This window comes from Talpa europaea (genome assembly GCF_964194135.1).
Source record: "Talpa europaea genome assembly, chromosome: 4".
Lineage (NCBI taxonomy): Eukaryota > Metazoa > Chordata > Mammalia > Eulipotyphla > Talpidae > Talpa > Talpa europaea.
Window position 1 is genome coordinate 104,699,194 of NC_140070.1, and position 24,734 is coordinate 104,723,927.

General features: G+C 43.5%; 1 protein-coding gene across 5 annotated transcripts in view; it reads left to right on the forward strand.

Moving 5' to 3' along the window:
* The window catches only part of KALRN (kalirin RhoGEF kinase), a gene marked incomplete at both ends in the record, with an annotated part of 649,897 nt that overhangs the window by 496,331 nt on the left and 128,832 nt on the right, over nt 1-24,734 (forward strand). For all 5 annotated transcript variants that reach the window (XM_084231955.1, XM_084231944.1, XM_084231956.1 and 2 more), the window contains one exon: nt 20,074-20,320. In XM_084231955.1, the coding sequence (XP_084088081.1) occupies nt 20,074-20,320 (247 nt within the window). The remainder of the gene's footprint in view (nt 1-20,073; nt 20,321-24,734) is intronic.

Consider the following 24,734-nt stretch of genomic DNA (forward strand, 5'->3'; position numbering starts at 1 on the left):
TCAATGTAATGAGGAAATCAGAAAAGGAATGAGCAAGGAGTTGTGAGCAATCTCAAAGTCCCCACCGAGGTATTAGAAGTGAATTTGTCTTCAGATTTTCTGACAGCAAGAACAAAAAGGTAAACATGTTAGGTGAAATAGCATTTGAGTTTTTGAAAAGAGCAAGTATACCAGGGTATGTTTTTCTTAAACTGCATGGATTGACATTTGAATTGTGCCTACTCCCAACTCTGCCTTCTCTCAGCATGTGATTTTAGCATATGGTCATTCCCCTCTTTCAAGAATGATTTTGAGTGACCTTGATACAGAAACCAAGGAAGATGTCACTGAATAGCTGAAGAGTATGTGTGTGTGCATGTGGGGGTTGGGGGAGTGAGAGAGAGAGAGAGAGAGAGAGAGAGAGGGAGACTTGGATAAGTTCTTAAATATATGCTGGATATTCAAGGGCAGCAGTGACACTAACAGAAGACAAGAGAATTTTCCATCACGAAACTTTTAGCAAGAGAAATTTAAATGGCAAGTAGGAGATGTTATCTCTGGAGTGGGAGGGAAACAGACTTTCCCCCATTTCTTTCAGAAGGATAAGGTAATGTCAAAATGTTAAAGCTAAATATGGAGATTCAACACAACAAAAATAGCTCTTAGTCTCTCTAAAATATGGTGGTTACCAAAGAGGAAGGGTCTGTGAGGGGAGGGTAGAGAAGGTCAACTTGATAGTGTAATGGTGCTAAAATCTTGAGGGAGGATGAGTGAGCATATATACACGTGTTGAGGTGTGAAATCACACTCCCCACATCATACAGTTTTGTAAATAATGGTAAGTTGATAAAATCCAATTTAAAAATTATGGAGATTTAAGCAAAACACCTTTCAGAATGGCAGCCCTGTAGCAGTGCAAGTGTTGGTACCCGAAGAGCCACAGAGCTCAGAGTGACTGGACACACTTGCCTGGAGTCCTCAGTGACAGGCAAACTTTGAATCTGAACAGAAAGTTAGAGCTGAAAGATGCTTTTATTTATTTTTTTCAGGTACGCAATGCTCTCATGTATACCTAAATAGCTAGGCCCAGGGGGATCCAATGGCTTGCCCAACGTCACTGACTATGGACAGAACCAGATAGCAAACTGGACTCTTGACTATAGGCCAAGTGCCCACCCCAACCCCCATCATCTCTGTGCTGTCACATGGTGTCCTGAGGTCTGGTGGAGTCCATGGTGAGAGTGCCACCCGAGGTCTGTGCAGGCCCTGATGGCTCAGAATGAGTCAATTCCAAAGAAAGAGGCAGCCATGGGGAAGTGGCTTGTAGCCTGCAGATAAAGAGGATGGAGCCCAGGAAGCAGTCAGATGGGGTTTTCAGGAAATACACTAAAATGGTTTTAGAGGGCTTTAGGGGGGAATCTTCTTGCCATTTCAAGGATATTACAATGCACTGCAAACCTCCCTCCTGCTTTTAGTCTTTTTATACCTACTAGGGGCTGATAGATCTTTCTGAAATGCATGGATCCTCTCAGAGGAATAGCCCACAACATTCCAAATCCTCTCCCTGCCGAGAGGCAAAGGACTGGAAGTTCTAAAACACTGAATGTTGTTCCATTAGAAATTATGACCATGTGGGCCTCCCCTGGTGGCACAGCGGTTGAGCGCTGGGCTGTGAGGCTGCCCGCAGCCTCTGCAGTGCCGGTTCGTTCCTCGGCCTCCGGAGAGGGTCCCACCAAAAAAAAAAAAAAAAGAAAGAAAGAAAGAAATTATGACCATGACATTAAGTTACATAAATACCTTTCCACCAGCTCATCATGTCTCATTGAGACCCCAGACCAGATGCACCCCTTCACAACCCAGCCGGCAGCATATTTTAGGGATTAGCTTAAAGCTAAGTTGGAAAGGGATATAAATTCTTTGCCTGGGGGTTTAATGAGGTGCTGAATAAAAAAGGGGGTGTGATCACAGGAAAACCTGCAAGAAAAAAGCTAGAAAATGTTTGGCTTTCCCAAATGCTTTTAAAGGAGTAAGAAAGAAGAAAGCCAAGAGGTCAGAGAAGTTATGTAAACATTTATACATTTGACCTTAAATTATTTTAAAAGTAAATGAGGAAATTAGAAATGAACCATGCAAAGAAGCTCCTTATATTTTTAGTCACCCATTCAGGCCCTTTTGAGAGAAGAATGCAGGCCTGGAGAACCGTGTGCCCAGGTGTCTATATAAAGTAGTTTATGGAACTATTCTGATTTAAAGACTCACATGACCAGGTCCATGTGTCCTGGTTAGCTGTAATGTGGTGATGTGGTTACTATATATGTACATGCACAAGTGTCTGAGAATCTTTGAATCATATTTATGCAATCCTAGAGCTACAGTGGGCCTTGAAGGTCTTTTTGTGCATCCTTTTTGTTTTATATTTGGAGTCGCTGTGATTAAGAAAGTTGAATTTCTTGTCCAAGCCACATAGCAACTAAGTGACAGAACTGGGAACCATGTCCAGGACCACTCATTTTTAGTCCAGGAACTCTTTGCACTGTGTCTATCTCTCCGGTGCTAGAAGGTCAAATTTTTGGCAGATCAAGGGTTCCTCGATAGGCACCATTTAACAAAATGAAGCCTTTTATGAATCACTGGCTTCTTTCCAGCCCAATACACGTTCGCAAGCCTGTTCTCTAATGGTCTGCCTGTCAGACCCCACTACAGAGCTCAGCACCTGTGTTGGTCTTGGCTGGTCTTTGCATTACTTTGCTCTGGACTGATTATCAGTTCTTTTGCACAATTAGTTTTGTGAGGACCAGATCATTCCTATGTCTCAGTGCCATGAAATACAATCTACTTTTTTTGTGTCACAAGTAATTTTATTGTTTAATTGTCAGAATCTATAGGTCCTTGTGTGTGTGTTTTGTTTCATCTAACTCTTAAGATTCTTGAAATTTTATAATCACACAATCTTGTTTTTTAAATTTCACATCAGCCATGCCAGTTCTGGGTAAATGTAAGTTGAAAGGTTAAGAACTCCCTCAATGGCTCAGGGAATAGGCGGCTAGAGCCAGGACTATTGAGGAAAATGGCATCTCATAGGCATCAAATAAATATCAGTGGCCACAGTAGTGGGCCTTGTGTACCCTGCATCTGGAGGATGATCTTAGATTAACCAGGATGATTATAGGGATCTCGCTTACAGTTCAACTTTAAGCTACTTTATCCATATCTGCTTTATCCTGTCCTCCTGCCAACTGGTCTTCACATACTTTGTGTATCTCTTTCCTTATCACGTGTGCGCACACTGAGTTTCTGTTCCCCCTTAACCTCAGCTTGCCTGTGTCCCTTATGGTCCCTCTGACCTCTCTTCCCCTCACTAAAACCTTTACTACCCTCAGATAAGTGTGTCATTTTCACTGTTTCCTAGTCCACACTGTGGAGAGATGGAATCTAAATGGCCACACTCATGTTTTTGCCCAAGCTCCTGTCATTTGTCACTGAGCAGCCTTTAGGGTAGCTTTCTATGGTCAGAAGCCCGTTCTGGTCCGACCTTCTTGGGCGCTGGACAGATGGAGGCTGCCATCTGAGGCCAACGAGAGCTCTGTGCAGGGTGTAGGAGTCACAGCCATGACAGGCAATGTTCCTTACCCTGCTTCCTGTGGAACATGATCAAATCATCAGGGAGGCGGCTGAGAGTAATGGAAAGTAGAGTTTAACAACTAGGAGTTTGTGGTTTAGTTCCCAGCTCCAGAATTTGTAACAGTATGACATTAAGCCAGTTACCAAAACTGTCTGAACCTCAACCTCCTATCTGAAAAATGAAAAATTCTGCATTAAATGAAATAATGCTTGAGAACACATCATCAACTAGGATGCACCACATCCCTTTAATGTGTTTTGCCTTTCTAGGCCCCTCCTGAAAATAAAATCTTCTGTTTGTGGAATTTTGTCTATCCCTAAGTCGAATATCACTTCCCAGAATGCAGTTTGAACACACCACTGACCCAAGTGACATTATTCTGGAGCGTTTTGTTCCGAGGTCTCTGAACAGAGAGCTGGTCTGAGAACTGTGAGACTCTTCTGACCCAGAGCTCCTTTACTTACAGCTGAGGAACTAAGGTTTAGAGAGATAAAATGTATTTCCTCAGTGTCAGTGACAGAACAAGATGGAACTCTCAGTTATCTCTTGTAGCATAACAAATTACCTCAAAGGTTAGCAGCTAAAAACAACAAACATTTGTTACAGTTTCTGTGGGCCAGAAATCCAAAAGTGGCTTAGCTGGGTGGTTCCTGCTCAGATTTCTCATAAGGTTACACCAAGATGTCAGCCAGAGCTGCAACCTCTGAAGACTTAACTGGGCTAGGAGACCTACTTTCCAGACAGCTCTGGCTCACACCTCTTGCCAGGACACCTCGACTCACTGTGTGGACATCCCCTTTAAGTGTCCTCAGGACATGGGAGCTGGCTTCCCCTAAAGCCAACAATCCAAGAGAGAACAAGAAGAAGCTGCAATGCTTTTTGTCTGCTAGCTTCAGGCAGCACACATCAACACTTCCAACATATTCTATTCATTAGAAGCAAGTCACTAAGTCCAGTTCACACTCAAGTTGAGGAAATAAGGCACTGATACCACAATTAAATCTTGGTACCACTGAAAGATGGTATCAAAGAATTAGTGGTCATTTTTTTATTGTATTCAAATTTTTATTTTTTTGAACAAAAACTTAAGACAATGATTTTAAATAATAAAAACATGGCATATTCTAGATACTTGCTGGTTTTTTAAATAGACAGTTAATTAAATTTGGACTTCTACGGTTCTTTTGTAACACCTTCAATTTTTATATTATTTCTTACCATTTTATCATCGCTTTAAATTTGCTAAGCAAAGACTCCCTCTGTTTAAGTGAACCTTCATTTTAAGGAAATATTTCACACTATTGTCATATTTTTAAAACACCACAGAAGGTTCCCTCTATTAAATTGAAGAATTATATTATTTTTTCTGCAGATGAGTTTCCATGAGAGATGAAAGTTTGTCATCCCGTAGTAACTGGTGGAAGGGAAATTAATTTACAATAATATATTAGACAAGAGAGTGTGTTAAGAAAACCTGTTTTGCAAACAGGAAAGTAAACCAAGTAGGGAAAGGGAAAAGAAAAAGAAAACCAAGGGGAAAAACAAAAGCAAGGGTCCATTTGAGCCTGACTTCTGTGGACAGAGTTCTCTCTGTGTTCAGGAAACACTGTGTAAATAGATTGAGTGCAAAGCATGTCTAGGGGCTGTAGTTGAAAGACTCAGAGCACCTAGGGATCCCGAGTCTATATGTAAATAGCCCATACATAAATACAAAGAAGTGTGTGTTCATATACTTCTTAATAGAGGTCCATATAACCTACACAGGTCCATATAACCTACACAGGTACATAACCTACACAAAGAAGCAATTCTAAGAGAGGGGTTTGGGGACTCCTTGCAGAAGATGTGCAAGCTATGAGCCAACCCCCAAATGCACCCCCAGCACCAGATTTCCTATACTCTTCCCTTGCTTTATTTTCCTCTTTAGCACTCATCACTAACACTCTAAAGTTCTGTTTATTTTGTCCACTTACATGGCCTGCCTCCCCTTACAAACATGCAGACCTATGAGCGCTGAAGTGTTAATTTTTGTTCAGTGCTGACTCCCCAGCACCTAAAATAGTACTTGGCAAAGAGCAAGCATCAATAAATATTCATTGAATGAATAAATTAGATAATTAATTAGTGCATATTGAAATTGAGTTCAAACATATAGGAGTAGGAGAATGTAGCAGGTGGGGCCTAGGATGTGGGGAGACTGTGCAAGCTGGAGGGGAGTGTTGCCCAAAGGCACCTGAATGTTCAGGGCTGGCAATCTGTATGGCTGGGTCTGTGGCAGAAGGTAAGTTTGGAGAGGCAGGTGGTAGAAGATATTTGTGAGAATTTGTTATGAACAAAGAAGATTCAGTTTAGTTTTAAGGTCACAGGTGATGTCTATACTTTTTTCTCTATGATTTTGCAGTTTGTAAGAATATACACAAGGAAGGGCCCACAATTCCTGGATTACTAACATTTGATTTTTGCACATTTACTAATAATTCTCTTTTACTCTAGTGCTCAGTATTTCATTCTTCATTTTCTCTTTCTGGTATAGGAAGGGTAAAACTAAACACTGAGGTCTTTCATATTCTCTTTCCTTTGCCAATGAATCTAAGGTCAACATTAAGCCGGGGGAAATACATTGGCATTTATGGCACATGTAGCACAGTGGCTCTGTGCCTAGGGAATGAATTGTGAATTTCCTGCTATACTTCTCAGCTGCCCTGATGTGTAGGGAGGCTTTCTTTTCTCAAGCTTCATGTGTTAAGGTTTTTTAAAAATCCACCTCGCAGCTGCAAGCAGCAGCTGTGTTGAAGTGTGGGAACCTCACACAGAGACACAGGGTTGTTCCCAGAAACCCGGCAGGTGATGAACCTCTACTTCCTGCCCTTTGCCTGAAGAGAAGCAGCCGCTGGCCTGGGATCCCAGTGCCTTCTGCCCACAGGGCAGGGAAGGAAGACGGCTGTACCTGCTGTGAGGAGACTGACCGCCCCCCTCAAACCCCCGTTAGACGTGATGCGTCATTTAATTTCTGTTTAACCTTCACTCTTAAGGCAGGTGTAGGATCTGGGCTGAGGCTTTATGCCACATCCTACTTTGACGGAAATTCTCAGAGGTCCTCAAGAGTCCCGATTTCACCAGGGGAACATGATTTTAGAGAAGACTAGAAAATATGTTTTAACCCTGTGAAATGTCCTCTCAGCCCAAGTGCAGAACAAACTCTGGCCACACCTGCCTTTATGGTTGAGAATACAGGAGAGTTTTTGTCCTTTATTGTATCCTTTGTCTCATATTTTGCTTCTTAGAAGCAGGAGAGTGGCCCAAAAGACTGGAGAGTACAGTTTATCATGGGGAAGAGAAGGCAGCCCAGCAACGAGCTCTCATTAGCCACTAATTCCATTCTTTTTAAAAGTCCTGAAATTTCTCAGATTTAGTGTCATGTTCAAGCAAAGGAAACTATCACTCTTGCTGTTCTCATTGACAAGCTCAGGCACATTCAGGGTGGTATGGCTTTAGTCTTTTTCTTTGACCACTCAGCATGACCTTGTGCTTAGTGGTTGAAAAGCAATGGTGATTTTAAGCTGTAATTTTACTACTTCAACAGGACCCCAGTATAAAAGAGGGTTGTTGGGGGGTGGAGGGTTGACTGTTGGTGACTAGTGCCTCTGGGGAAATAGAAAATCAGGATGTCTCCTTCACTATGGAAACCTTGCACCCAGCTGATACCTGGGCATAGTCCTAGAGCCAGAAGCTCCTGGCGTGGATCCACCTCCAGACTCAAAGGAGGTAGAGAATGACTCCAAAGGACCTCTCGAAGTTCCAGAACCTATCCAAGGAATAGGAAGCAGGGAGAGTAGAGGGAATGGTGGAAACAGTTCAGAAAGGTATTACAGTGCAATGGAGGTATGAGAATGTGGACTACATCTTTGCCCAAATTTGCTGGGAATATATGTGGGATTGGGGCAGACATGTGGGAACTGCATTCTCTCCTGGCTGTGAATCCAAAACCAGGGGTATTCAATACATATTTGTATAATACATCATTACATGTGTGACAACATACTGCATATTATTACACAACAGTAGCCATTAACTGCATGTCAAGTGCTTCATGTGCATCATAATCTTTAAAATAGCAGCTCTGTTAATACTGGCACCTCAGTACTTTTGAGGAGGAACTGAAGTTTAGGCTTCAAAATCCAGACTATAAACCACCACCCTGTCCTCCAGGGCACTCATAGCCACACCAGTTCCATCACTACCCCATTCCCCATTGCCACCATTACCAACTGAAACACGGGTCCTGAGTTAGTAATATTGATCTATACTTGGTAGGAAACAACAACTAAAATAAGAAGAGACTAAAGATTATGAAGAAAAATACTGTGATTTGGCACATACTCACAATCATTTAGACTGCTACAAGACAGAAGCTTGGGTTGAAACAATGCCATAGAACAGGAGAAAATAAAATTAAGAAGGCACTCTAAAAATGACCATTCAGTGACTAAGCCATTAAGCCTAGAAATATGTTTTGTTACACACACACACACACACACACACACACACACACACACACACAAGCCATCGACAATGAGAGATGTGTCCATCTGATTACTGGGTATCAAAACATACAGGACAGAAAAAATTAGCGTCAGGATTTTACCTTTATGTCTCTAAGTGGGGAAAACCCATGGTCAAGACCACTGTCATAGAATGAGAGAGATGTAAGGTGGGGAACTGAGAGCTGTGCTTGACCTTCAACTGGTGAGGGGCACAGAACCTGGAAAGGAAAAGCAGAACTATTTCAGTTGGAGTGTTGCCCATCAATAGAAGTCCAGAGCCAGAGATGACCTGGACTCTTTGAGCCACCATCAGGGGACTAAGCAGAGAAAAATCTATGGACAAGAAGTGGAAGTTAGAGTCGAACAATTGAATAGGGAAGATAATGAAGGACTTTGAATGCCAACATGAGGCTAGCAGAATTTGAAGGGGCAGACCCAGCAGAATTTATGTGAATTCTAAAATAATTATAGTGAGAGGGAGCTTGGAAGCTAGTACACAAAACGGAGACATCTGCAGAAATGCAGAAGTGGGTGATCAGCACCTGGATTGGCAAGGGAGCACTCTAAAATACAAGAGAAGGATTTTTAATACTCTGGCAGGGCTAAGTGATAGAGCAAAGCCTGTGACTACAGTTTGTCCAAAATGTTTTGCAATTTAAATAGGCAGGTAGTGTATCTGGGTTGAACCGTAGAGGACAGAGCGGGGAGGAAGAAGAAGAGAACTCTTGTGCTGTGTGAGAAAAGCAAGCACACTGGCCTGAGAACCAGGAAGACCAGCTCAGCGCCAGTTCTGTGATTGCATCACTTAACCTTTCCAGGTCTCTGCTCTCTCCGCTCTAAAATTAAGAATTTCATCCAAGAGCCATTTATTGAGCACCCTCTACTATGTGCCTGGCACATGCAGTGGTACATCTGTTCCTAGGGTAAGGTCCACCCTTCAAGCCACCAACAACCCAGTGCTGTTTCCTTCAGTAAATCCTGGCTTTTGCTTCCCTCTAGTGGCCACTAGCGCCACTGAAAACCCTGCTGTTAGCCTTTTGTTCCCGGACAGCTGACCTAAATTGAAAGTTAACAAGTTAAGATGGAACTTGATCAGCAGCTATGCATGTGGTCAAGGGGACGGTAGTCAGTGGAGTCCAGAGGGCTCATTCCGGTTATTGGTAAACTGGCGAGGAAGTGGTGGTAAGGGAGATACAGATACAGTGTCAACAATCAGACATGAGACTTGAGGTGACAGTCCCAGAGCAAACCAGCCAGCAAGTGAAAGCAGTGATCATATTAGGACTCACCTAAAAGTGGGCCAACTTGGACAAGTCAGGTATGTGGGCTCACAGATGAAGGCCCATCTTCACTCTGAAGAGGAAGGATAGGATGAGGGATGAGGGAAAATCCATACACTAATTTTCGGTGGGGGAAAAACTTGACAGCGTTTAGGAAAGTTACTCTAAAACTCTGGGAACCTCTTCAGTTGCTGCTATTCTTCATTCAGGGCACAAATATGAGATCATTTGTTGGAGAACCAGCATGTCCTCTAGCTCCCGCCCCCGGGTGGTGCCAGTGCTGTTGGAGGGGGCTGATAGTGATGCAACAGGGCAGGCTGGCATAGGAAAGAGGAGATGCTCCAGGATCCCAGTGCCTGGTGGGTAAGCAGGAGTGACAATGTTACCCCCTCACAGGCAAAAGAGGACACCAAAGCTAATAACATAAATAGTTCTGAAAAGACACCACTGTGGCTGTGTCCAGTATTGCCACCAGGGGTGGTGGTGATGCAAAGAGCAAATCACTTCCTGAAGGACCCTACTCTTTGTCTTGGGGCCAGCATCCCACCCATCCCCTGTTGTCACATTTGGGATGCTCATGTGTTGTGTGTTTCCCAACAGAGAGTGAGCTTGTGAAGGCAGGCTCAGCACGACTGTGCCCTGTGCCCAGCTCAGGGGCTGGTTGGTGAATAAGTACATCGATGAGACAATGAGATTCATTACACTTGGAGTCCTGCCTTTGTGACCTTGCTATTATGTGATCCCTAGCAAGCAATTTCACCTCCTAAGCCTCAATTTCCTCATCCATAAAATCAGATGAATAATGACAAAATTACAAAATCCCTGAGGATCAGATAACATCTATGAAAGAGTATTTTGTATGATAAAGGGGTCTAGAAATGTGAGCTATTATCTTATTCTTCTTCAAGATGAGAAATTAACAAGATGTCCATGGGGTCCTCTTGTGGCCTGGAAGACAATGACTATGGGTGTTTGCTTTTTGTCAATTCATTTAGAATGTGCTTCTTCTGAATATTAATTTGTAATTCACTCCCAGCCTGGCAGGGACTGGCTTGACCCCTTGGGAGACAGGTCATCCTCCCAAGTGCCGGATGGCTCATGCTGGAACGCCCCCTCTTTCCAACCTGGGTCCTGGCCGACTTGCTGTCTGTGCTCAGATTACCCAGCAACAACCAGACTGACTGATGTTCGCTGACCAACCACAGGGAAGCACAATCTCTTTCCAAGGATTATTTTGCCAAGTTTCTCTGTGTGAGTGGGCACCTTGACCTCTGTTACCACAGTGTGAACATGCTATCTGCACCAGTTACAAGAAATTCCTTTCCAGCCTGATGCAGTCTGTTTCTGTAAGAGGCCTGTTGCTAGGAAGAGGAGGGAAGTTCATATCCATGACCCTACAAAGGGAAATTATAACATAAAGTATACCCTAAACCTTTTAACCCTGGACATGGGAATGCACAGTTGCTTTAAAAAAAAATCCCAGTTGGCCCTTGGATTTCTATTCCCTAGACACATGGTTTCAGTGCAGAAACTATGTCTCCATAAGTGCTAAGTCACGGCTACTGAATAAACACCAAGTAACATTCATTAGCCATGTGATGCTCACCAGGTTGCTGTATTAGCTCCTGTAATCCTTGCATTTACTCTCTACGGTAAGAATTACTACCATCCCTTTTTTATAGATAAGGAAAATGAACCAAAGAAGCTAATTAACTTGCTCGCCAACGTGACAATGGACAGTTTCAAACCTAGCAGTCTGACTCTAGACCCAGGAACCCACCAGATGAGAAATGAGTAACTGAGGTTTGGTAGTATTTTGTACTTTTGTGAAAATCCTCTCCTCTTTGGCTTGGTTTCCCCTGAATCAGCTTTTTAGTGTCTCACCGTCCGCACAGTGGACAGTTGGCAGGAGAGCCTGGGTGCAGCCCACTGCCTCCGCTTTCTCTCTACCTGGCTAGTTGCCCTTTGTAATTAGCTCCTCCCAGCACCTCTCTCCTCTCTTCTGCAGGTATCCTTGGGGTTTTCAGAGCCATGCCTATGGGCTCTCCTCTCCTAGCTATGGCGTGTGTTGTAGGAAAGTGCCTGCCTGCCCGAGTACAGCCATACCACAGTGGAAACAGCCTCAGGCAAGCAGAGAGGAACCAGGAGATGCCTGCCGTTGGCAGCACAGTAATCTCCAGACTAAGTGTCAGTTGCATAAGCCCAGGTTCATTGCCAGGCTCTTAATCTTCCCACCCTCTCCCTATCTCCATATTGATAGCTTGTATCTAGTCTAGATGATCTCTGAAGCCTGAGTACAAAGGTAAGAAACGGGCAGAATCTTTTTTTTTTATTTGGTTTGCATTTCCCTCCTTTCTTCCTGGACAGCTCTGACCAACATTTGATAAAATCTTATAAACTGAACAAATGCATGAACACTAAATTAAGCCAAATTTGAAGCCTTATAACTCCCACCCCTGGTGTTCATTATGCCCAGAAGCAAGTCTGGCTCCTCCCGCAGGTGGATCTTGTCTGTTAGGATCCTACAGTGGAGTATCTCTGAGCTCCAGCTTTCTTCTATCCATACTCTCCATTTCACCTCTCACTTGGATGAACATATTGAAGCATAAATTTCAGGTCCAAAGATGACACAAAATTGGAAGGAATCACTACTCCCATCATTGGATGGGAGAGTCTAGAACACTTTGTCTTGCTAGAAAATTAAATGTAACAAAGGTCAATAGAAAAGTCTCTGAGATTAGGGCCTCCCCTGGTGGCGCAGCGGTTGTGCGCTGGGTTGCGAGGCTGCCCGCAGCCTCTGCAGCACCAGTTCGATCCCCAGCCACCAGCGAGGGTCCCACCAAAAAAAAAAAAAAAAAAAAAGGAAAGTCTCTGAGATTAAAGTCTCCAAACCCTAAGTAGAGAAAAGGGAAAACTGACTTGAGAAGGCCCTGTCAATCAGATTGAGGATATTATTGGGCTACAAGCTCATAAGAAGCCAGCAGCATGACTTACCAACAGCCTCTCCGACCACATTGGAGAAGTATAGTGTGTGTGGGTGGGAACTGAACACTTCATCTGTGCTGAGCAGATGCATCCAAAGGAGTGGATTCCATTTAAGGTGCCCTGTTTGGAGAAACGGAGACATATGAAAGTCTATCCAGAATATTATGAAGAAAATATTGGAAACTACATATTTAAGAGCCATTTGAAGGAACATATTGGAAAAGAGAAGGCTTACAGAATTATTGATCTAGACTTCATATATGTAAAGCTCTGTGGGGGAGAAAAAAGATTTCATCTTTATTATCCTAGAAAATAGACTGTGGATGGAAATGACAAAATCAAAGAAAATGTTCTTACGACCACAGCTCATCACCAAGAGTTAAGAGGGTTGGGAACAGCATTATAAAGAAGAGAGCTAACTATAGTTTAAAACAGCTCTGCCTTGAGTTGAATGTTATGCTAGAAGGTCACTAAAGCCCCAGTTGCTGATTTTTGTGACTTGTGATCTTAGCTCCTCTTCCAACTTGGGTTCCCCTGAAGTTCATATTCTAGCATGAATTTGAAAACCCTCTTCTCACTGACACCAATACACATATCAGAAGCAAGTGTGTACCTAGAGCCCTGTGACATCCTCCTAAGGTGATGCAACCATTAATCTATATAACAACATTTAGTGAAGAGCCTTCATTTTTTTTTAAGATTTATTTATTTATTTATACAAGCACTGGGTACAGTCAGAAGCGCGGGAGGGTGAGAGAATTCACCAGAGCCAGAGCGGGGAACAGAGCAGGCAGACTGACGAAATACACTGCTGAGGGGAGCAACGGGCACAGCAGGAGAAGTCTGTCTCGCTGTGTGGGACCCTCACCGGTGGCCGGGGATCCAACCGGAGCCACGGAGGCTGCGGGCAGCTTCGCATTCCAGCACTCAACCGCTGCGCCACCAGTGGAGGCCTGTGAAAAGCCTTCTGAGCCTAGAATTTGAAAACCTAAGTCTCGTCTGCTCCCAACTAGCTTGGGGTCTTCAACTTTTCTACTGATTAGTTAAGAGGGTTGGATAATCTCTGACTTAACTCATTTTCTTATTAATGCATTCCTTATGCTTATTGGGTATCTGCCATCTTCCTGGACTATGCCATCCTTCAGTAAATCCCTCACTTTTTCAGGAATTCATTTCCTTGTCTGTAAAATAAGAGGATTGGATTAAATTGACTCCAAAGTACCTTTCACCTCTAGCAGGCCACAAATCACCTAACAGTACTATCATCTCAGCTCAAATTTCATTGTTTAGCTAAAAGGTTGTTGGCTATAGTTTGAATAAAGACTTTGCCACAATCAAAAGTCATCTTGTCGTTCAGACATTTCTCAAATCTGTTTATTCATTTTTAAAGGATTAATTTTAACTTATGTGGTTCAAAATCATGTCACTTTAACAACAAAAAAATAAAAGAGTAAAATTGAGAAGACAACAGATGCTAATCATAATAGTTAATACTTACTGAATGTTCATCAAGGCAAACTTTTGAGACTTTGAAAGTTTAGCTTCATGGTTTGTCTGAGCATAGAATTCTGGATTGGAAATAATTCTCTCTCAGAATTTTAAAGGAATTGCTCCAACTTTCTTTTAAATCCTAATGTTGAAATCTACTGTCCTGTTTCTTGATTTGTTGCATTTTAACTGACTTTTTCTCCTCTCACTGAGAACTTTTAGAATGCCCTTTTTACTGCCAGTATGTCCTGATGCTATGCTATGGAGTGTGTCTTTTTAAAGTCAGTTATGACAAGCAATTAGAAGACCACATCAATTTGGCAATTCATGCCTTTCTGTCCTGGGAATTTCTCTTTGCAATTTCTTTCTTTCCATTCTGTCTCTGTACAACTTGTTAGATTGATTCTCTAATTTTCTTATGTTTTCTTTCATGTTTTCCTCTCCTTGTTCTTGTTCTATTTTCTGGAAAATTTCTTTGACTTTATCTTCCAACCAATGTATAAAATGTTTCATTTCAACCATATTTTTAATTCCTAAGCGCTCTTTCTCATTCTGTAATGTGTTTCCCTTTTTGTAACAGCTTGCTCTTTTTTCATGTCCTATAATATCCTCTTTCATCTCTCTGAGGATATAATAGTGATATGGAAGTTTTATTGTCCTGCCTACATTTTATTTCCTCTGAGTTCTTGTCCTTTTTGTTGGTTTATTTTGGTCTCTGCAAGTGAGACTTTGCTGAAAGGTCTGGTGATCCTCAAATGAGTCACATTCATACTTATAAAGAGGCACCAAAAATGCTGACTGAATTTTTGGTGTAATTGAAGGTATTCACCCACTGGAAGGTTTTACATAATCTGAGAGGACCCTGGAGGCTTTGGGTGGCATCTCCAAATACCAGTATTTGAGTATCTGCATATCTTTAGTTCTCCAGTGAAAGATCCTCAAATCCACCTAAGGTGTTTCTATTTGGCTGCTGGTGCTCTGGGAGCCAAGATGAGGATGAGGATGGTGGCCTGTCACTCTGCTGTGTATAAACCTTCAGTGAAATTCACTTTCCCAGGAAAGTGTGCATCAGGCAGGGAGGAACCTAGGGGACTGCTCTCTTGGTCAACTCTCATCCCTCCTTCCTTAGCCCCACCTGGACTCCTGCCCTCCTGCCTGTGCTCCCACCCCACCGACATCTCTGAGAGTTTTGCAGGGCTCCCTGGCTGGAACGTGCATCTCACCTTCTCTATTCTACCAAGTCAGATACCAATCTTGTAGCAGCTTTCTGTTATTCAAAAAGAGTTGACTTCTCTTATCTACTATTATTTCCCATGCTCTTTGTTCAGTGGCTTTGTAGCTCCCCTACCCTGATGCCTGGTTTAGGAATTAGTGAAGGTATAGCCAAATGATTAAAGGGCAACACAATTTTTTTTAAGTTGCTCAGAATATAAATTATAGGATCTAGAAAGCACTGGCAGGAATAAGTGGGCAGCCAATGAGAGAAATCTTTCAGACATTGTAGCTAGACATCTTGGTTACTTGCCAGGGGGTAATTCATGGAATTTATTCACGTATGCATTTTACAGGTTTTTATTGGCCACCTGCTTTGTGCCAGGCATTGCTCTCGACTCAGGCGATGTGGTCATGAGCAAAACAGAGAATGATTCTGGATTTTATATTCATTCCTGGATCTCCTGATGTGGAAAATGGCAACAAATAATTTAACAAATAAGACAGCACACTGACAATAATTGATGGTGCTTAAGCAAATTAAATAGGGGAGCTATGTGTTAAAGAGTGAATATAGAAACCACTCTGCTCATAGAATATTAACACTGAAAGGGGCCTGAAGTCTGCTTTCCTCATCCTGAGAATGAGGAAACAGGTATGGAGAGGGGAAGGGATTTTCCCCATGCCTCCCACGGGTAAAACTGGCACCAACAAAAAGGTCTGTTGATTCCCACTCTGCATGCTTCCCACTATTAAGTACTGTGCAATTCACAAAACCTACACTGACTGCAGATGACATTCTGTGCCTCTCTGTGGCTCTGCCCTTCATTTCGGCAGCCTGGGAAACAACTGAATCAAACAGCCCCTTCAGCTGTGGTCAGTAGCAGCCCCAGCTCCAGGGAACAAAGATAAAGCAAACTGTTAGCTGTAGACTCTTAATTGGACCTGGCAGCTTCACAGCACCAATGTGCAACTTGCAGTAGTCCCAGTGCGTCACAACAGTATTCTCCACACCCAGACATTGCCTTACACTTCCTTTTCAAATTTTAACTCAAGATAAAAACAGAGCACTTACCTAGGGTAAAGGGTCCTGGTTTCTGGAGAACTCATCTGTATTCACAGGAGTGTGGAGAGAAAGGCTTACAGCAATGTATCTTAAAGCCACTACAATGAAGCATCATCAGCCACTTGGGGCTTTGCCAGCGCTCACACATAGTGGTCATTGAACAAAACAGAACTCTCCATCTGTCCACCATTCCCCTTTTTTCTTAACATATTATGCCTCCTTGGAATATTTGCATTTTTTCCCCATTACACTGTTGACTTGTCTTATTATTGTTGTTATTTTGTTAATGTTGTTACTTTCTTTTTTTTTTAAAGATTTATTTATTTATGCATGCAAGAGCTGGGGTACAGGCCAGAGAGGCAGGAGGTGGGGGGAGTGTGAGAGAATTCACCAGACAGAGTGGGGAACAGAACAGGCAAACTGAGTGAAATACACTGCTGAGGGGAGCAGCCGGTGAGAGAGGAGAGTTTTGCTATGCCATGTGGGTTGCTCCCTGGCCAGCCGGGGATTGAACTTGTGCTTCAGAGGCTTCAGATTGCTTCATAGTGCGGCGCTTAACCCCTTATGCCACCAGAGAGGCCCACTTTCTTTATACACTAACTTTTAAGTGAAAAATACTGGTCAATACTGGAAATTAGAAAGGAAAGGAAAATTACCCACCCAACAAAGCCAGTCTTAATATTTTAATGAATTTCCTTCTGTTAGTTGCCTATGGGTGGGGCTGTTAAGTTGTTGATAGTGTTCTTCAACTTTACATATGCAATTTTACATCCTATCCTTTGTCCTCTTCTTTTTTTTTTTTACTTTATATGAGATAAGCAATTTTAAGCTATTAATAAGCCCTATAAATGTCTAATGGCTGCATAATTAATCATTCACTTAGTAGACTTATCATAATTACTTAACATTTCCCTTCCTGTTAGATTTTTATTATGTTAACTTTAGGAGTTTGGATGTTGTAGTTGTTAAGTTTTTCTCATTAAAAAAAAAGCTACTATGGGCACAGCAAAAGCACTATTAAGAGGGAAGTGTATAGCTATACAGGCCCATATCAAGAAACAAGAAAAACCTCAAAGAGTCAACCTAATCTCCCACATCAAGCAACTAGAAAAAGGACTAAAAAAAAAAAAAAAAAAGCCAGTAGAAGAAAGGAAATAATAAAAATTAAAGCAGAAAGAAATTGAAATAAAAGTTTAAAAGACAATCCAAAAGATCAGTGAAACCAAAAGCTAGTCCTTCAGAAAAATAAACATAGATGAGAGGAGAAATTACAACAGACACAGCAGAAATCCTTAGGATAATTAGAGATTACCAAGAACATTTATATACAAACAAGTTCAACAATCTAGATAAGACAAACAAATTCTTAACATATTATGCCTCCTTGGAATATTTGCATTTTTCCCCATTATACAACCACCCAAGACTGAATAAAGAAGAAATAGAAAGTTTGAACAAACCGATTGTAAGCAAGAAAATTGAAAGTAATCAAAATTCTTCCAAGAACCAAAAACCCAGGACCAGGTTTCACAAGTGAGTTAATTAAACATTCAAGAAGAACTAATACCCTGCTAATACCCTGCTAAAACTCTTTCAAAGTATTGAGAAATAAAGAATACTTCCAAATATATTTTATGAGGCCAGCATCACACTAATACCAAAACCAAAGACAATGCAAAAACAAACAAACAAAAAACTATAGACCAATCTCCCTAGTAAATACAGAGACTAAAATCCTCAATAAAATCACAGCAAACCAAATCCAACATTGCATCAGAAGGATTATACACCTGGACCAAGTGGGATTTATTGTTCTCTGAAACAGTGTGTATCAAGTGTGAGCCTACTGGGCTCCTTAAAGCTCCCCTGTTGCTCTGGGGAGAGGATGAGGAGGTACTATTTCAAGGGCAGCCCTCCCTGGCCACTGACTCCTCATTCATTTCTCCTAACCCTTTCCACTGCTATGCTTTAGAATTCCCTCATTTCCATGGGGTGGATGCCTGGTATAGTAAATCTCTCTGACCAAACCATTGAGGTGAGACAAACCAGGACATTCATCCTATCCTGTTTTTGAACTCTAATGATGTTTGACAGGACCTAAATCCTTGTGCACCAGAGAAAATGTCCTCTGATCCTCTTTCCTCCACATCCTCCTGTCTGCAGCCCTGGGCAGCCATAGGTGAACACCACCATCTAGTGGCTTCTTTCTGGGAACTGGGTTTTGAATTGTGGAAATACACAGCCTGGCTCTTTATCCTCCTGTCTCCCTTCCCAGCCCACCTCACCAGCTGTGGGTCTGGCTCTAATGCCTTAGGGGACAGTGAGCCTTGTTTCCGGGTGATGTTGAGCTCTTTGCACCCAGACCCTCAGGTCCCCTCTTCTCTGCTTGAACAGTCTGCAGAAGAACATCCCCTTGAGAGGGCTGCAAGTTACATCTCAGGCCACGTGCACACTTTGACCCTGGAAAGAACTCTGCGTACCTGATGCTGGCGCAGAGGAGCAAGTTCACTGAGGTGCAGAAGCTCAGTGATAGAAATTCTCAGGGTTAGAAGGTATTTTTGTGTCTGTTAGACCAGCTTCTAAAAATAATCCAGAACCTCCCTGGTGATCTAGGGATTAAGTCTCAGCACTATCATTGCTACGGCCTGAGTTCGATCCCCGGCGAGGGAGCTAACCCTGTCTCGCCCACTGCTCCCCTCAGCAGTGTATTTCAGTAGATCTGCCTGTTCTGCTCCCCACTCTGTATCTGGTGAATCCTCTCACCCCCTGCAACTCTGGCCTACACCCCATTTCTCCTACACAAAAATAAAATTAAAAATTAAAAAAAGAATGGAGGCAGCAAGGTAGATGCCCTCCCCCCAAAAAAACAAGATGAAACCATCTAACATTGTCAACCAGTATCCCAGGGATCCCCTTTTCAGAATCACAGTTGGAAGGTATTTTTATTTAAAACACAAATTTGGGGGCCCTAACTCAGGCCACCTGAACCACAATCTATAGTCGGGCTAGGGCATGGGAGGAGAGCAAAAGAGAGGCTTTGTGATTAGTTTTAGGAGACAAGTGAACAACTAATGGCTTCTTGTGGGAAAGGTGAATCTCAGTGCTCAGCTGGTAGAGGTTGTTCCTGGCACCAGGGTCTCTCTACACAATTTTATAGGCTCTGCCTCAGGATCAATGCAATAGTGAAGAGCCAGGCCTGCGTGGAGAGCAGGACGGAGCACTGAGGACAGTTCTTCCTGCTTATCCTCCCTCCTGGACCCAGTGGCCGAACTAACATAAAGTGGTTCTGTTTCCCTTCCAGATAAACAGTGTTCTGCTTCTGTCTTTGAGTCAAAGCCTCATTTCATGTGTGGGAGAGGAGGAGAGGGCTCACTGGCAGCCTCTGTTTTAAGAGAACGGCCCCAGCAAGGAATAGAAATGGGGAAGTTGCAGGGACTGGAAGGAGGGGAATCATGTCATCCCTTCCATGAGTCCCAAATATTGACTAGAATCAAGTGAGAGTAAGTTAGAAATGATCCCCACTAAGACTTCAAGTGGAGGTTGTGAAGACAGGCCTGGGGTAGAGTTCTTGGAAGAAGCAAAGGGAAAGACTCAGAAAGGGGCTTACAGGCACAACTAGCTGGAGGCTTAGAAAGGAATAAGGGAAAGAACGCCATCTGAACAGAAAGGAATTAGCATCAAAGCCTGGTTCCGGGCAGACTCCAGACTGGCGCTGTAGCTAGAACAGCCGGGACTGAATGGCACCGTGTTAATTACTTTTTTTTCCTTCTTGTTTCTCTTCTGTTCCCAACTCCCTTTTTCATCTTATGCCTCTTTCCCTGAATCCCATTCTTTCTTTTTTCTTTCTCCTCTTCCCCCATGCCCTCATGTTTTCCTCCATCCCACCCCCACCCCAAGCTCTCTGGTGGATGTGAGTTGACCGTGGTCCTTCAGGATTTCAACGCGGGCCACAGCAGTGAGCTGACCATCCAGGTGGGGCAGACGGTGGAGCTGCTGGAGAGGCCGAGTGAGCGGCCGGGCTGGTGTCTGGTTCGCACCACTGAGCGGAGTCCCCCCCAGGAGGGCCTGGTGCCCAGCAGCGCCCTGTGCATCTCCCATTCTCGCAGCAGCGTGGAGATGGACTGCTTCTTCCCCTTGGTGAAAGGTAAGGAGAATGGACGGGAAGGACACCTGACCAGAGGCCTCTGGGGAAGCAGGCCCAGGCATATGTTCACGGTGAAGAACACCATGAAGCTAGCCAGGCTCAGGAACCCATTCTGACCTTCATTCAGGGTTTTCTCTGGACCTGGTTATGAAGAGAGAGGGTTGGGAACTTGAAGAGAAAAAGCTCTCAACTAGTTGTGTGGCTGTGTGAAGTTGGAAAAGTCACTTAGCTGTTCTGAGTTGGTGTCATCTTTATAATGAGTATTGACTTAAATGACCACTAAGATCTCTTCCAGCTCTGCCATTGTACCACTCTCCATTCCGAAAAGTCGGTCCTCTTCTACTTGTGACCAAAGGTCTAGATTCCTCCTTTCCCCTGACCCACCATCCCCCAGCCAAGCGTTCACATTGACCTAGAAGCACAGAGCAGACCCCTGAGCAAACACAGCACACTCAGCTGGATCTGCTCCTCCCAGGTCCTGCAGGGCCTGAGGCTCTCGTGTATACGCCTCTGGCAAGTCAGCTAGTTCAGCCTTGCTTTCCATTTTATTTCAGCTGTGTGTTCCTTTCACGTGCTTGTTTATTCGTTTTTTCTCATACAGGGGAGACAGAACTATTTAGAACTGTGTTCTCCAAGTTGGGGGTGTCTCTGGACTGACAGTATCAGCATCCCCTGGGAACTTGTTAGAAGTGGAAATTCTCAGCCCCCATCCCAGACTTGTGGGCCAGAAGTGTTAAGGTGGGGCCCAGAGGTTTGTTTCTTAACAAGCCCTGCAGCCAACTCTCGTGCATATTCAAGTATGAAAACCACTGACATCAAAAGTCAAGACTGGCAGGGATCTTGAGGTCTTTCATTTTACGCTGAGGAAACTGAGACCCAGAGAGCGACATTATTGTAACTTAGCTTTTTAACTGGTCAGATAACCTGATTCTGGGGTGCCTTCCATGCAGACCTGTGTTAGGCATTTATAGGATGAGAAAAGAGCCTTGGTTCTTTCTGGAGGCCCGGACAAGAGTCACCGCAGGCCTGGTGTAGGCTTCCTGGAGGTACAAACAACTAATTAAATGTTTGAAATAAATGTTTGGGGTTTTTTTTGGAATTCCCTCTGTTCCAAATCCTGACTTCCTCATTTCCTCCACTAGATGGCCAAAGAGATTACTTTATTAGGGCTGCTTAACCCATGGGCTCCTTGGGTTTTGTCCTGGGGAAAGCTTTTAATCAAAACTTGATTCACACACACACACATACACACACACACACACACACACACACACACACCCATGCTCTCCTTCCCCAACTTAACAATAATGGGATTCTCCCCCTTTTCTATGAGAACTGAAGCGAGAACAGAAGAGGGGCTGTATCAGAAAGTTGTGTGGAATTTGTAAATGTGGATTGCAGTTTCTCAGTCCTTTGACATAGTCACTAAAGAAACTCATGGTACCAGGAAAGAGCAAATCAGGGAAACTGATTTGAATCTTATCAAGGGAGAAGGCAGGGCACAATGAGGTTAGGATTATGAGGATGGAAAGAGACTATGACTATGTACGACATACTTAGACCACTTAATACTTGATACTTGATACACAGTTATCATGATGTTATCGTTATATCATTTGTCATAGATCATCAGAAAAGTAATTACAAATACCCACAAGTCTAATCTAGAGACCCCCCCAGTCTCCCTCCAGAGAAAAAGCCAATTCATTTGCTAGGAGAGGGTGATTTGCCATAGATGTCCAGGTGTGGATCACTGCATCAGGAAGGACTTAGCTTCAAGTGAAGACCTAAGACTTATTGACCTAGGTCCACCTCAAAAGCTGTTGCCAGGTAAGATGTCCATCCCCTCCTTGTCCCTGGCCCAGTGCAGGCTCTAGCTGTGCAGGTTGAGGTGGGAAGTACAGGCTTTGGGTGAAAACACTAGAGAGTGGGGCTAGTGGAGAGTTAATTGAAAAGGGAACTGTGGACAAGGATGGGAACAAGACAAAAAGGAAAGCATAGAAGGAGGCTGTCACAGAGCTTTCAACTGCTTTTCTTGGTTCTAGTGATTTGCTCTCTCCAAGCAGAGGCCAATTACATGGGACCTTCAAATGGCAGCCTGTGAGCGCCCCCTGCCCTCTCACTGTGTGGGCTCAGAATACACAGACGCCTGTTTTCTGGCAGTCAGGACTTCAGTCACTTTTCTCCATTGAGCATCCCTTATGGCCCTAACATGGCTTCATCTGAAAGCACATGCACTCACACTCTCTCTCCAGGGCCGGCCTGAGAACTGGCCTCTTAGCAGAAAGTCAAGATCACTCCTTCTTCCACTCCAGTTGGCTGTCTGCTGGCCACCTGGCATTCCTTCAGCAGTGATTTCTCTCCATCAGGTGCATCACCTTATAAGTTATGCATAACTGAATTGAGAAGGAAATGTTCTTCTGGGGTGCATGGGGCTATCTAGTGTCACAGGACACTAGAGGTCAGACTCTATTTCTCTTTCAATTCTTAGAAAGGCACTAGTGTTCTCTTTGCAGTGAGCGTCAAATCAATAGTCCCACAGGTTTTGAGAAGCAGGGAAGCATCTGTTCTAAGTGCCCTCTGAGAGCTCAGGTCATGACTGTCACCCCAGAGACGGATGCAGAATAACTGTAGGATGTCAGCACGTAGGAGGGAACCTGGAGAATTCTGAGACCAGGGGTTCTGCTCGATAGAGTCACTTAAAAGCTGTACCAAATGACAATACCCCACCTAGTACAACTGGACTCAGAATCTCTGGGATCGGGTCTGAGGGTCAGTGTTTTTTTAAAGCTTCCTTGGGTAAATCTAAGGTACAGACATGATTCAGCACCACCGAACTAGCCCAGGGGCACTCTTGGGCACAGGAAAGCAGGATAACTTTCCTGAAGTAGAAAGGGAAGCTGATGGCAAAGCTGGAATAGAATCAACCCAGTGCTCTGTGCCATGCACACTGCCTGCTGAGCTTCCAGCTGGCCGTCCTGCTGGTCCTAGGGTCCCTGTCCTGTTCCCCCTCCTGTGCCTTCTCTGGAGATGTCAGTTTATTGTTTCTTCCTGCTACATCTGCTGCAGAAATATTGAGGGGACAATATGACAAAGTGGGGGGTTGCCTTCCCCATTTCTTTATTGATACTTTATAGGGCTTCTCACTGGGGTTCAGTCCTCTAGAACTTAGCAATTCCTCCTCCTAACCCTCTCTCTTTTCCTAAGCAGTAAGTGGTAGAGGGCAGCGTCTCCCAAGGGGCAAACACTTCATAGTGGTAATTTTCAACTCTGGATGCATCATAGAACAACCTAGAGAACCTTAAAAATAATGATGCATGATACCCCACCCCAGACCAATCAACTGAAAGCTGCCAAGGGCCTGGGCACTGATATATTTTAAATTCCTTGGTAATTCTGATGTGCCATGTGGGTTAAGAGTTGCTGTTTGATGGACTTGGCACCCTTAGGGTTAGGTTTAAGAGATATTTAAATATGACTCCAGGAAAAAGTTAACATATAGATCGTATAAGAACTCCTGCAACTCAACAACAACAACAAAATTCAATTTAAAAATGGGCAAAGGACATGAATGAACATTTCTCCAAAGAAGATATACATATGGTCAATATGCACATGAAAAGATGCTTAACAACACTCATCATTAGGGAAATGGAAATCAAAATCACAATTAGATATCACTTCATAACCATTTGGATGGCCATTATTTAAATACACACACACATTGAGAAAATTACAGGTGTTGGTGAGTGTGTAGAAAAATTGAAATTGCTATGCACTGCTGGTGGAAAAGTAAAAAAATGAACTACTGTAGAGAGAGATATGGGGTTTGTATAAGTATCCTTGAGATCGATTTCCAACAGAGTGTGGGGAGGCTTCCCCACACCAACAAGCAATTCTGACACTGTCTACCTAGAGGGAGCATCAAATTCCACTAAGGGCTCAATCTTCCGAGACTGCTCTCTACTTCAGGTGTGGGTGGCAAACCTAGCCCATGAGGATTTCTAGTTGAATGACTACAGACTAGCAGACCCCACAACCCACTCCTCAGACTTCAGGTGCCTGTTGCAAGTCCAGATTATTATCTGTGCTTCTGACCTATTGGTTATAAACCAGCAGTTCCCAGGACATCCATCTTAGGCTTGCTAGAGTGGTTCACAGAACTCAGGAAATCCATTTACACACTAGATCACTGATTTATTGCAAAGAATATTACACAGAATGAGCCAGATGAAAGAGAGCAAAGTATGGCAGAAAGGCACAAAGTTTCATGCCCTCTTGAGGTGCATCTTTCTCCCCATGTCTTCAAATGTTCACCAACCCAGAGGCCACTGAAGTCCTTCCTTTCGGACTTTCATAGAGGGTTTATTATATAGGCATGGTGGATTAAGTCTTTGGCCACTGGCAGTTGAAC